Source organism: Mirounga angustirostris, unplaced genomic scaffold, assembly GCF_029215605.1.
Source record: "Mirounga angustirostris isolate CCGP_5_RB_7025 unplaced genomic scaffold, mMirAng1.0.hap1 SCAF_2, whole genome shotgun sequence".
Lineage (NCBI taxonomy): Eukaryota > Metazoa > Chordata > Mammalia > Carnivora > Phocidae > Mirounga > Mirounga angustirostris.
The window spans coordinates 185760942-185776055 of NW_026991710.1; the positions used below are offsets into that span (position 1 = coordinate 185760942).

Sequence of the window (15114 nt, forward strand, 5' to 3'; positions counted from 1 at the left end):
GCTGTGAGAAGCCCAGCTACCACACAGCCCCCATCCGAGGAAGTGGACCCACGGGTGCCTTCCAAATGGCCAACTGCTTTCAAGACAGCAAAGGAAACAGCACACACACCAAAAAAGAGCTGGAGTCAGAGCATCCAAGGTAATGTAGTCGACTTCCTTGCATGGCCACGTGGGCTTCACAAAGGGCTGGGTCCCTGTTCTCAGCGGCACTTGAGGGAATAGAGACAGGCTGGCAGAGTGCCCAACAAAGCCTGAGCTGGAGACTCTGGTCCACACAGCTAAGAATCCCACTCCCGCAGAGAACAAAAATAGCGTTCAAGTTACCAGCTTCTGCTAGGGTGAGAGGTGAAAGTAAAAGATCTGATTTAGAATATTGGGGGGAAACTCCCCTAAATCACGGTGATTTTGTACAATTTTTACTTCTCCACGTTTTTTCTGGTATTTAAGTTGCTCATTGTCAAAGTCTGTCCTGAATTTCCAGTCTCGGATAGGACAGAAGTGATCATATACAACATACGGAGGGGGAGGGGTTGGGAAGTGGGGGAAAAACCAAAAGTATCAACAGCTATGACTCTGGGTTATGAGATTGAGTGATTTTTATTTTTCCTTATCTTTTCTATATTTTTAAATTTTTCCATGATGTGACATGTAAACACGCTCATAGGGATGTATGTGTACGTGTCCAATAAGTAATGCTTTCAAAAGTGGTAAAAAGATGATTTAAAAGTAAGAAAGCAATTCATTACAAATTGTAATCACGGAATTATACAAAAGATGCTGAGACATACGTCATCTCTCCAAGAGTAAATGGAGCTCCTCTCAGTTGATAAGCCAGTGGTAGAACTCTGTGTCCCAGACCGAGACCAAGAGTTGTGGGTCCCTGCAGGCGTGGTGCTGCCACTGGATGTAAATGATGACCCAGGTTCACTGCAGAGACAAACATAAGCCCATAAAGACCATTTCCTGGGAAGAGATTAAACTGGAAGTGGTTTTACTTCTTAGAGCCGATTTTAAAACTGTTTTTTTTAAAAAAAAAAAAGATTTTATTTATTTATTTGACAGAGAGAGAGAGAGCGAAAGCGGGAACACAAGCAGGGGGAGTGGGAGAGGGAGAAGCAGGCTCCCGCCGAGCAGGACCCTGGGATCATGACCTGAGCTGAAGGCAGATGCTTAACCGACTGAGCCACCCAGGCGCCCTTAAAACTGATTTTAAAACATTCGTGCAGTGTAACATTTCATTACACTAAACATGAAACTTTTTTTTTTTTTTTTTACTCTTAGAAATGCAATCACTGATACCGCTTCCTATATTCATTATGGGCATGTTTTGATTTTGCAATCAGAAGCATTGCAGCGCGTTCATTCTTACCAGGTATATTTATCAATGGCTTTCTGCACATTGCTTGTAAAATGTGTAGGTAAAGGATCTTTGCTTTTCACAGCCAAACTTTGCTTCCCAGATCCTTCTGATAGTCCTCTTCTGAAAAATAAAGTAAAATATGAAAAGTATCTCTAATGTAATAATTTTATTCATGAAAACTTTTAAAATGTCCTTCTGCATAAAGTTGCTCCTCTCCTCTTGCCATGCCCCCCAAAACACACATGTGCGCATGCACACACACACACACCACATATCCTCAAGAAACTGAGGCATGGGACCTTACCATTCTTATTTTTCTTAGAACAAGTTTGCCATGAACCTACATGCCCCTTTATGTAAAACGGAAAACAACAACAACAACTTTTCTATGACTTGGCCAGACTCGTAAAAGTTGCCCAAAACTCTGGGCAGACACAGCCTCGCTCCGAGGCAAATGCAACATGAGCTGGACTTCAGGTCCCACTTGTCCTTTGACCAGTGTCCAGTGCCCTTGTGATTACAAAAGCAACTAGCCTTCCAGGAGAAAAAAAATCAATAATTCCATATTAATTCTGAAATATATTAAATTCTCTTTAGTCACCAAACACATGAATGAATCAAAAAAATGACTGAAACACACAAACAATAACTCATTTTAATTTTGCACCATTGTTTGGTTTGTAGCCTGATGTGTAGAGAGTTTTAAAATATTAAAATTAATGGAAAACTAACACAGAAGAAATCTCTAAACTTTAAATAAGGTACTAAGCCTGACTGGTGTATGAAAGTTAGTGTTAATCATTAAAATGCCCTTTCAGTGAACCTCTTAAAACATTTACTTCCCTCTTAGTCAAAGTAGCTTCCTAACGTTTAATAGTAAACACCTTGTATTCTTTTACAGAAATAATATTTTCCCATACAAATTACTCATATCTTGTATTAACTGAAGATATGACAGTGATTTGGAAAAAGAAGTCAACTTTCAATATTTCTAACAATGATACCACAGTAACATTCATTAAAAAAAAGTTTGCTGTCATCAATTAAAATGGTGCCTAATTTACAACATTTGTATTTCTGAATGTAAATGGAGTTTTTAAAAAAGATTTTATGTATTTATTTGAGAGAGAAAGAATGAGAGAGAGAGAGAGAAAGCATGAGAGGGGAGAGGGTCAGAGAGAGAAGGAGACTCCCTGCTGAGCGGGAGCCCAATGCGACTCCTGGCATTCCAGAATCATGATCTGAGCCTAAGGCAGTTGCTTAAGCAACTGAGCCACCCAGGCGCCCTGAATGTAAATGGAGTTTTAAAAAATATTAATACAGGGAATAAATTCTGCCCTTAGTTATGTACCTACAGTACTCTACAACAAATGGAATTTGAAAAACAAGTTCATTACTACAGAGGTTAGCAAGAGCCTCTGCCTTCCATACATATGTCTTATATGAGAAGAATAGAATTGTAAAATTTTTGCCCTCCTTATTGCTCATATGTCCTAAGTACAATCAAGCGGTTCTGAGGATAAAGGTGCTAAGAGAAAAGAATACAGGACAAGCTTTTATGCTAATAAACTGCTTTACCTTTTGCCTTGTTCAGTTGCTTCAAAACCATCAATTATTTATCATTTCCATGTGACTCAATAACTCTTTAAATAAACATAAAAATACTTATGATGAAAAAAGAGACATTCAACTAAAATTTACATCAAAAAGAGCTGCTTTGAGCTTTAAGAAATATATGCTAACATGTGAGTTAATCTGCTTCTTGCTGAGAGATAATTTTAAACCTCGGGGTGGTGAATTAAAATAAAATACGTTCTTTCATAATAATCTGTATAAGAGGGGCACCTGGGTGGCTCAGTCAGTTAAACCTTCGGCTCAGGTCATGATCCCGGGTTCCGGGGATCGAGTTCAGCATCCGGCTCCCTACTCCGCGGGGAGCCCGCTTCTCCCTCTCCCTCTGCCTACTGCTCTGCCTCCTTGTGTGCGCTCTCTCTCTCACTGTCAAATAAATAAATAAAATCTTAAAAAAATAATAATCTGTATAAGAATAACAAGGGTAGATTAGAATCCTGCTCTGCCCCTGATAGGCTGTGCACTCTAAGCAAGTTGCTTCTCTTCTCCTGGTACCAATACACGCATCTGTAAAACAGTGACAATACCGTACACGTTTTCCTACAGTTGTTGTGAGACCTAACTTAAAGTATGTGAAGTGTTTTCATAAATCAGTGCTCGGTCAGTCAGGCTGCTCTTGCTGACTGTTATCGTTATCATGAGCCACTCGATAAAAACACTGAGCTGTTTCTTTGTACCTCCCGCAGCATTTCGTATTATATAGATCTCTTTCCGGCCCTCAGCTTTTTATTGGGATGATTTTGACACTTTATTTATTTTTTTTTATCAGCAGCACCTAAAAGAATGCCTGTCACATAGAGATGCTCCATGTTCACTGAAAGAATCAATAGTAAAGATTAAATTCGTGAGCCAAACAAAGAACATGTTTTTACTCTGTAAATTCATGCTTACTACAAGAGGTTACATTGTGACCAGACACAAACATACTCTTCCAGTTCAAGACATTTCTGGAGATTTGTTTATCCTTTATAAAGACAGAAAATTCACAGCTCTTGGAGTAACTCACATCTATCTCCAAAAGTGACTTTTACAACTGAATGGTTGGATGAAATTGTTTCTTGCTTTCGGCTCTTCCTCTGCCTTTTGTGAGACTGGAAAACAAAATTCACTAAGCAGACACATGCCTGTTTGTTTTGTTTCCAATGAACAATCATCTCTTCCTCCAGAAAATTCACCTTTTTTTGGGAGGGGTGGAGAGGAGGGAGTCTTTCCAACCTAAGAAAATGATTTACAGAATGAAAGAACTACTTCCTCTCTTCATATAACACCATAGCCTTTCGCAGATGGCATTACTACTTACTTCAAAGTAGAGCTGATGACAGATCTTCAAGATGCAGGGATGGGGTGGGGGGGTGCAGGGGGAGGAATTACTGTAAAATGGATGCCCTCAACCACCATCTACTTCCATACTATTTCTCTAACTTTTTTCTCCCCTGCTCTTCCTGTCTCACCTACTCAAAAGTCTCTCTATTTCCGTGGAACTTCTTGAACTTGAGTGTTTATTTGACCACAGAGTTCAGAGGAATTCTGAAGAGGAACTTGAGCCTATTAATGCAATGACTACCCAATATCACCAAGAAGATAGGGATGGAGCTGCTCCCTGGACCCAGGCCATCTGCATGTCTCTCCAGGGACCCCAAATTACTGACATTGTTAACCAAAAACAGAAGCTTTACAATTTGCCTTTTGTTTTTTCTTTTTATGTTTTGCTTTGAATCTTTGATTTCTCTCCCCTAACCATTGTACTGTGACTTCATGCATAACATTGAACATTTTTAATTCCCTGTGAACTATCAATTCCTACATAAATGATGCAGTCTAAAAAAGTATACAGGGTTTACAGGATGTGTCCTATAAATATGTTAAAACTTGAAGGTGGTGGAATGTCTATTAAGCTTTTATTACATTATACATAGACATATAAGTTTTACACTAGTTCCTGTCTATACTGCTTAAATTTTAGAGATGTTAAAAAACTGCTAATGGGTACATTTAAGGCTGTCCATTTGGAAACAGGATATGGGTTTTAGGGCAGACTGAAGTGCACCCACTGAACTATATGGCCCTAATCTGTCAGTGCGTCAAAGTGAAGGCTGAGTCCCAATCTCTAGGAGTCACTCATTTCCAGTGTCAAGGTAATGACTCTAGGATCTATTTTTACTTTTTAAAACTTAACTCTTGATAGCCCACAAACCTCTGCCACTTTGCCTTGTAGACAGTATTAAACAGTGATCGAGGCTTCCAAAATTTTGTATTTCTGCTTAAAAAGGATTGCCTGAAATGAAGACTTGTATTCTGCATGGGTTGAAATGCAGGATGGTTTTCTGGGTGGACTGGCTCTCACGAAGCCCCTCCTCCCATGAAAAACACTCAGCGCCGCCCTGACTTAAGACAAGCACATCCTAGGAGCAACTGCTGCTCTCGGGGCTGAGGGAGAATCTGTCATCTCGGACGCGACGGATGCTTCTCAGTGCAAGTGAGCAACTTCGCTTGGGGAAGCGGGATGATGTCAGCACGAGAGATTTCATGAATCGATGCGGGGAAACAGACCAGATGAATTCCAGCTTTCCAGCCAGGGGGGAAAAAAATCACACACATGGCACAAAAACATGACACGACAGAAAGTTCATCCGACCTCCCCCGCCAGATCAAGACTTACCCAATCACAATCAGCCCCAGGCCTGGGCTCGCGTCCCCGGGTCTGGGCCCCGCGCCCCGAGGCCTGGGCGCCTCCGGGCGCTGACGCCCCGCGCGAGCCCCCTGCAGGCGGCGGGCGGCCGTGCGCCCCCGCGCCCCCGGGGCCTCGGCTCCCCGCCCGCCCAGCCCTGCGCCCCCGGCCCGCTAGCCCTGCACGGGCAGTCGCGTCGCTCCCGGGAAGCTCGAGTCTGGGGCGGCGCGGCCAGGGGCGCTCCGGGCCGGTCTGCGCGGCCCATAGGCGCGGCTGCTCGCGGGGCGCCCCGACTGCCTTCCCCTCCAGGTCCCCCGGCCCCGCACCGGCCAAATTCCGGCGCGGCGGGGCGACGCCTCCCGTCCCCTCGGCGCACGCCCTTCCCTCCTCCTCCCCGGCCGCAGCGCCCTTGGCGGAGGTCGGCCTGGGCCAGGCGCCGGGTCTCCAACGCTCCCCGCCCCACCCGCCACCTCCCTGCCCCGCGTCCGCCTCCCGCGTTCCCAGGAACCTAACCTTGGAGAAGTCCTGCTGTCAGAGGCCGGATTTCATAATCCGGTGACCTGAGCTTTGGCCGCCAGCCATTCGGCCTCGTGGCACCCGCCCTGCCGCCCTCCCTGCGCCTCCAGTGCGCACCTTCTGGCCTTCTCACCCCTCCCCAGGGCCTGCCTGGGCAGGAGGCTCTGTCCGGACAGGTGTTTGCTATCCTTAATTCTCTCTCTCTCTCTCTTTTTTTTTAAGATTTTATTTATTTATTTGACAGAGAGAGAACACAAGTAGGCAGAGTGGCAGGCAGAGGGACAGGGAGAAGCAGGCTCTCCGCCGAGCAGGGAGCCAGACCTGGGGCTCGATCCCAAGACCCCAGGATCGTGACCTGAGCCGAAGGCAGCCACTTAACCGACTGAGCCACCCAGGCGCCTCTATCCTTAATTCTTTTAAGTAGACCTTTAACTAACAGGAGAAAGACCGAGAACTACAGAAAGATTTCACCTGTCCACCTCCTCCCATCAAAGGATTCCTAGTTGGGCAGGGGTGCGGTGGGGAGGGTAGGCAGAAGGGAAGTTTAAAAAAATATTGAAGTCTCAGACCTAGTAAATCCAAGATGCTCAGCTTCCTGAATTTACAGAGGTACAGCATGCCTCTTCCATTTATTAGTGAAAAATCTGGTTTATTTATTTTTAATCTGACTTTCAAGGAACAACCCTGAGAGGACAATAAGAAACCACTACCAACAACGAAACAATCCCTTTCTGGAAATACTGGAATCCTCACCACATTTACCACCACAAATAATCAGTTTTGAAGTGGTAGATGGTTATAAATCCTAAACTTAATAAGATTTTAAATCGTGATCCACTACATCAAAAACTAATGATGTAATGTATGGTGATTAACATAACATAATAAAAAAAATCGTGATCCACACATATGTGTATATATGTGGGGAGCGAGTGTGCAGGTGTGTGTCTATCAGGAAAACTGATGGTGTCCAAAGTAAACACATACCCACTAATACTATTGATATGTTAAGGGAGACTTGACAGAGAAACAAAAGAAAGAAGAATATTATGATCCAAATACATGCTGGCTGCTTTATATGTATGTTGTTTTGTTTAATTTTTTTTTAACACCCATGCTAGGTAGATACTATCATCCAATTTTACTGATGAAAATACTGAAGACAGAGACCTTAAGTAAAAATGTTCCAGGTCACTCAACTAGGATGTGGCGTGTGTGTGTGTGTCCCAGGTATCTACTATTGCACAATAAACTACCCCATATTTAGTGGATTAAAAGAAGTCATTTTGTTATGCTCACAAACCACAGCAGTCAGGAATTCTGGCAAGACTTGGCTGGGTGATTTGTCTGTTCCACGTGGCATGTGGCTCCGTGGCATTGCTCAACTGGCCTCTGGGCTGGGCTGGAGATTTCAATAAGGCTTCACCCACATCGTATCTAGCACTTTGGGGTGGAGGGATGGCTGGAAGGCTGGGCACAGCTGGGCCCTTCTCTCAGGTAGTCTCGGGACCTCCCTGGGTAAACTCTCCAGCAGGACAGTCAGAACTCCCACATGGCAACTCAGGGCTCTAAGAAACCAAGGCAGGGGCTGTCCGCTCCATTAAAGGCGGGCTCTGAATGGGCATAGTGTCACTTACATTGTACTCCATTATCAAAACATTCGCAGGTTCAAAGCGTTGGAAAATAGAACCCATCTCTCAGTGGGAAGTGTGTCAAAGCACATTTTTACTCTATATCCACTTTCTCTCCAGACATTATTTACACTCCCTCCCCCACTTGCACAATACACTCAGGCCACTCAAAATTCCCTAAAATTTGATCATTTCAATCATGTCCAAGTGAGGATGAGGAGGCTCCTCCTTGGGGGCGTTTCCTCTGGATCTGAAGACCTGTGAACTAAAGAGACAAGCCAGAGGCCTCCTGCATGCACACGAACAATGGAGAGACAGAGACTGAAGAACCAGAGCCAGCACTGGTGTCCAGGGGAAGGGCGGTGGGAGACACAGCGGTCACTGGTCCACGGCTATTGGAATCCAAGCAGGCTCCTGTTTCCAATTTCCTCATTAGGACCCACTTCTGCTCCCTGGCTTCCTCCGAGTTCTTCGCTCTGCCTTCTGGGCTCTTGCTTCCACCCTCTGAGTTATCCTCATAAGGAAGAAATGGCCCAGGTTTGCAACTGAGTAGGCCCTCAGCCTGCTTCCTCACAGTCACTTCTAGTCCAAGCTGGTCATGCTTGTACTCCTCCTCTAATATAATCCCCTCACATAACTTGTGTGCTTTCCTTTGAATTTCTTCAGAGTTCACTCCATTAGCCATAAGCCACTCTGACTTTTCTTTCTGGGACAGGTCATTGGGGCACCTTGGAGGCTGCCATGGGACAAGGCTCTTACACCCCTAAATCTCCCTGAGGTTTTTAGTTGGCCAAACCTTTGGTTTCACCTTTACCGCTGCCCCAGATCTCATCTGTGCATGGAGTTCATTTCTTAATTGTGCTCAGAGAGCCTGTGAGGTTGAAACAGCTTACTTTCCAAACCCAACATGTGCTGGCTCTTATATTTCCTATGAAATCTGCTCAAAAATTGGACAGCTCCTTATTTAGTGCATATCTCTCCTCTCTCAAATTTCAAAACCCAAAGCAACATTGATTTAGAGACAAAAGTCACAGGATCTTCCCAATGGATTGGTCTAGAGAGCAGTGTGTTCCAGTAGAAAAATAATGTGAGCCACACACATATTTTTAAATTTTCTTGTATCCACATTCATCAAGTTAAAATAAACAGTTGAAATTAATTTTAATAATATTTTTATTTAATCCAATAGATCTAAAATATTATCATTTCAACATGTAATCAATATAAAATTATTGGGATATTTTAAATACTTTTGGGGGGATACTGTCTTTGAAATCCAGTGTGTATTTTATACTTACAGCCTACCTCAATTAGGACTAGCCACATTTCAAGTGCTCATTCACTACATGTGGTGAGTGGCTTCTATACTGGACAGGAGCCCAAAAGAATAAATCCCCTGACTTTTATCTTTAATTTGGCTTAAACAGTTTAAGACTCCATCATTCTTAGCCAAGCCTGAAATTGTGAAATATTTATATACACAAGATATATATATATGTATATATGTATATATACATACACATATACATATATATGAGAATACATATGTATTCTCTTCTAAATACACACATATTCTATGTAGTTGTCATAAACATCATCAATACACAATTAGAGGCTTAACTGCATTATCAGAACTGAAAGTTACTGATCCTGTCAGTTTATCCTTAAAGACACATTGAAATTTATATAGGCAGAAAAAAATTCATTTAAAAAAAAAGAATTAAAAATATTCTACATTTGAATATGGTTTATAAAAGAAAAACATTTTTCTCAATGTTATTTGTACTTAGTGCATACAATTTTCGTCCTTTATTGATTACTTAAACCATAGTTGAGAACTGAAAGTAAATAGCTATTTCCACATTCTTGTTTGAGTGTTTTACATTCTAGTGGGGGCTGGGAGCTTGGGATCAATAATCACAGTAATTAAATAGGAGGCCTCAATTCCTAAAATAAGGATATCAGAATCTGCCTCAGCCTATTTTGGAGAATTCATTAGGATGAAATGAAATTGTACATGTGATCACCCTCTGAAAATCTATTAGTAATTTAAAGATATATCAATATATCAATATCAATAGATAAAGATATATCAATAAAGATATATCAATCAAGCAACATTTAAATTGTCTAAAAATTGACTTGATTTGAGGGAGTCCTGAGCTGGTAATAATTCTCTGAGCATAAGTTGTCAAAAAGAAGTCTAATATTATTCTCTTGCTTGTAGAGTTGTATGAATTAGAGATGATTTTTGGAAAGTGCATGTAGATGCATAAAACATTGTGACTTAAATTATTCCCCCTTTCAGCTCTCCAAACATTGAGTCACTTCCAGTGAGAGTTTAAAAAGAAAACTGAATGGAGAGTTCACTTGTGTTCATTTTATTCTTATATATTGCAATATATATATCTTATATTCTTGCAATATACAAAGGTTGCATATAGACTTTTATATTTATCCAGTACAGGCAGCCTTGCCTTTGCACAGGTATCATGTAAATGGAAATTGTTCATATCAAAACTGTGTCCTTGCTTTGCAAATATACACATATAGACACACATGTTATTTTCTTTCTCCACCACATTGCTGTCCCCAGTAGCGATGAGCATACCCAGCACCTAGATCTTGGTTTCTAGTACCATTCTCCAATAGGAGGAACTAGGGTTCCTTGGAGAAAGATGATTCCAGGGCTGGGGCAGGGAAAATATAAAAATGTACCTGGAGCATTCATAGTGCCAGAAAATAAAGAAGTACTCAAAACCCTACAAAAGAGTGGGGGCATGTCAGAGAGACTCGGGAACCAACCTGAAAGAGCCCTGAATGGCTAAAGCTATAACAATTTGAGTAACAAAATAAATAATGTGGTATTGAATTACAGTCCAAAGAGCAAAATAAATATCTATGAGTGCATACTGATATAAATGAATGAATGAACCAAATAAATAAATGGAGGGAAAGAGGTGAATAGAGGTGAATCTCCTACAGAAGAATTATAAATGAATCATGTAATTGCTCCTTTCAGGAGATGGAGCTTAACACCTCTTACCCTCAACCTTGACTGTGGGCTTGATTCCAAAAAGTAGAGTACACAAAGGGGGCAAGACAGATTTACAGCAGAAACATCTGACAAGCACTCCCTCAGCCAGGGGATCAAGTTCAGCATCATTAGTGATGCGTTACGAGGATAGCATGTCCTTACGAAGATAGGAAGATAATGTCACTTCATCTCTGTGGTCTTCCTCCCAGAAACCCATAATCGCAGCCTAGTCATGATAAAAACGTAAGACAAATTCTAATTGAGAAACATTCTACGAAATACCGTACTCTTCAAATTCTCAAGGTCATCAAAACAAGGAAAGTCTGAGAAACTTTCTCAAACCAGGGAATACTAAGGAGATAGATGATTGAATGTAATATGGTATCCTGGATAGGATCTTGGAACAGAAGAAGGACATTGGGGAAAAACTGGTTGTAATGGCTCACTTTAAACCAGTGGACTTCGAATAAAGCAGATTATCCTCCATAATGTGGGTGGGCCTCATCCAATCAGTTGAAGCCCTTAAGAGAACAAAGACTGGCTTTTCTTAAGCAAGAAGGAATTCTGCAACCAGACTGCCTTCAGACTCAAACTATAACTCTTCCCTGGGTCTCCAATCTGCCAACCTATCCTGCAGATTTTAGACTTAGTAAGCCCCCACCATCATGTGAGCCAATTCCTTAAAATAAATCTCTCTCTCTCTCTCAAAACACATCTTTTTATGTAAATCTATAAATATAGATGCAGGTGTAGACATAAAGATGCATCCTATTCTGTTTTCCTGGAGAATCTTGGCTAAATATACTGGTGAAATTGGAATGAAATGCGAATTTTAGTTAATAATAATACATCAATGTTGGTTCATTATTTGTAACAAATGTACCATTATAGTATAAGATATTAATAACAGGGAGCAACCTTTCTGTACATTTAAAACTGTTCTGAAATAAAGTCTATTTAAAAAATGTTTGTGGTAAACTCTTCTACACATTTAAATATATTTTACAAGTTAGTAACTACTTTCCAACAAGACCAATAAAACAATATTATGTTTTATTATTTTAATGTGAACAGTATAATAATCTTATAATGTGTTAGGTAAACTGTGAAGTCCATAGCTTATAGAAAATTATAGAAAAATGTAGAATTTATATGTATATATATATATATATATATACTTTTTTTTTTTTTGAGAGAGAAAGAGAGAGTGGAGGGTGGGGAGGGGCAGAGGGAGAGGGAGAGAGAGAATCTTAGGCAGGCTCCATGCTGGGCAATGTGGAGCTCATTCTCACAACCCTGAGATCATGATCTGAGCTGAAATCAAGAGTTGGACACTCAACAAACTGAGCCACCCAGGCATCCCTAGAATTAATATAATTTAACCTAAAAATGAAAAAAATTTACCTAGATAGTAAAATTTATAAGGACATTATTTTTAAAGAATTATAATAAACTATAATAAGTAATATCTGATATTAAGTAACAACAGAAATTTGCTTTATATGAATTTTTTTCTAGGAACAGCCTATGGGATGCAAAATACAACTACATTATTTGACTCCTTTGGGATTGAAATGTTTGCATGTAATCCTACTAGAGCGCCACTAGATGTCAATCTTTCTCATCTGTCAACACGGAAGAACATGCCCAGGTGGGTTTTAATACCATGTATGTCTTTTTGCAAGATTTAGGATTTAGTGAATTTTCTTTCCAGTGCAGATATGGAATCCTGTTTGCATTAAAAATCACTATTGCAGTGAACAATATCTAGTATGCACAGCTGACAGAAAGTATCAAGTTACTAACATTGTCTGTGGATGGAGTGCTAACACTTTGGTAGACAAATAGGCTCGGGGACCTACATAACTTACTGCTAAACCTAACAACACCCTGGTGGGTGGCTACTTTTAGGTACAGAAAAGAAAACTGAGGGTGAGCAATGTTAGTAAATTATCGAGGACAAACAGTTTTATCCAGATCTGTCTAGTCTGAGTTCAAAAGTTTGCCATTTCTAAGATTCATCTCTGATCTAATTTGCAGATTTCTGCTGAAGCTCCTTCTCTCATAAAGATGGCCTATGGACATCTCTTATGGATATACCAAATATGTTCTATAATAATATTCGATAACATTTCTTGGAGACTAATCACATCCCCGTCCCTGCTTTAAAGCACTTGCTACAAGTCAGTGCATTTAAGTTTCATAATTAATTCTTTGAAGAGGAAATACTTTTAGTACCATTCTGCAGACGGGTAAACTGAAGCACAAAGAAGTCAATGACATGACAAAGCCAACAGTCTAACAAGTTATTGAAGATAAAGCTTATTCAACGCCATACTTCAGTCTTTTATGCATGGCATACACCTCACAAGCCCTCTACAAAAGATCTGGAGAAGCTCAAGCACACTATATTTAATAAAGCACATGGAAAAGTTTTTAAATTTAGAGGAATGTTGTATCTGAAAAGCGTGACAGAGGGAAAAATTATTAGACTTTTAATATGAAGACTATAAAAAACTTAGAAAGTCCTAAGTAATCTATGAGGTTAACAGGTTATATATAATTACAGAAAGATAGAGAATTTGTATTTTATTCAAAACAAAACACCTAAATTGGTTATTTAGAAGTCCAATAATTTCTAAATTAGTGCTGCAATCTATTAAGGACAATAATTTTTAGGTAAGATCATATGAAATTGCCAGTCATGTACTGTTTGAACCAGAAAACCAGAAATTTATGTGTCAAACTAATACACTGGATAAATGGATTAAATAACAACCTGTAATCAGTATTTTGTCTTACTTTTAAGCATTAACTTTACTGTACTATTATAGTAGAAAGTGATAGAGGAAACAACAATCTGAAAAATTTTTTATAAATATTTTTATAAAGAATTCATCAGATTTTCAAACTGAAAAAAACTACCTACGTATATTCTATGAAGAGTTTAATTTCCCCCACTGCAGCATCAATATAGTCAAATTTTTCAAAAAAAGTGTGTTTTAATGTTTAATTTCACTAATCCTTTTTTTTAAAAGATTTTATTTATTTATTTGAGAAAGAGAGAGTGAGAGAGAGCACGAGAGGGGAGGGGGTCAGAGGGAGAAGCAGATTCCCCGCTGAGCAGGGAGCCCAAAGTGGGACTCGATCCTGGAACTCCGGGATCATGACCTGAGCTGAAGGCAGTCGCTTAACCAACTGAACCACCCAGGCACCCCAATTTCACTCATTCTTTTAATTAGTAGAGCAGAAAATGAAGACTTGGTAATAATTGCTAGATCATTATTATAAGTTTCAGTTCCATTTGATGTCATTAAAATATCAAATTACAGTTGATCCTCATTATTCATGGATTTCGTATTTATGAATTCACCTACTTGCTAAAATTTATTTGTAATTCCAAAATTAATACTCAGGGTGCTTTCATGCTTATTCACAGACATGCGTAGAGCAACAAAAAACCTGAATTGCCTGAATTGCATGTTCTCAGCTGAGGTGGAACAGGGCAGCACTTTACCTTCTTATTTTTGCTCCAATACTATCAAGTATTATTTCTGTAGTCTGTTTAATGCCATGTTTGTGGGGTTTTTTTTGCATTTTTGTATTTTTAGTTTGTGATTTTGCTGTCAACATTTGTGGGATACTGCAAAAACAGTGCTTAAAAGGAAATTATAGCATTGAATGCATATATTAGGAAAGAAGATTTAAAATCAATCTTCTAAGCTCCCACCATAGGAAACTAGAAAAGGAAGAGCAAATGGAATCCAAAGTAAACAGAAGAAAAGAGATAATAAGAATTAGAGCAGAAATAAAAAATTGGAAACAGGAAATTTAATGGAGAAAAATCAATGAAATCAAAAGATGGTTCTTTGAAAAGCTTAATAAAAATCAATAAGCCTCTAGCCAGAAAAAAAGAGAGAAAGAGAGAGACAGAGAGAGGAGGACACAAATTACTGAAATCAGAAATGAAGGAGGGAATATCACTACAAAAACCATGGACATTAAAAGTTTAATAAAGGAATACTCTGAGCAACTCAGTACTCACAAACTCAATAACCAAGATGGAACAGACCAATTCCTTAAAAGACACAATCTGCCAAAACTCATACAAAAACAAATGGACAATCTGAATAGGCCACTTAAATCTATTAAATAAATTAAATCAATAATTAAAAACATTCCAAAACAGAAAGCACCAGGCCCAAGTAAGTTCACTGGTGAATTCTACCAAACATTGAAGGAAGAAATTATACCGATTCTCTAAATCTCT

The 15114-nt window shown here is 39.9% G+C and overlaps 1 protein-coding gene across 2 annotated transcripts in view; it reads right to left on the reverse strand.

Moving 5' to 3' along the window:
- Positions 1-15114, reverse strand: part of FAM149A (family with sequence similarity 149 member A) — a 53832-nt gene that overhangs the window by 20305 nt on the left and 18413 nt on the right. The window contains exons 1-3 of one of the 2 annotated variants that reach the window (XM_045879675.3): positions 5652-5731; positions 1370-1480; positions 789-927 (exon numbers count right to left, since the gene is read on the reverse strand). Coding sequence is in view for 1 of the 2 variants with exons in the window: in XM_045879674.3 (XP_045735630.1) it covers positions 789-927; positions 1370-1480 (250 nt within the window). In the remaining variant the exon portion in view is untranslated. Of the gene's footprint in view, positions 1-788; positions 928-1369; positions 1481-5651; positions 5732-15114 lie in introns of those variants that run through there. The other variant, XM_045879674.3, reaches the window with a different exon arrangement.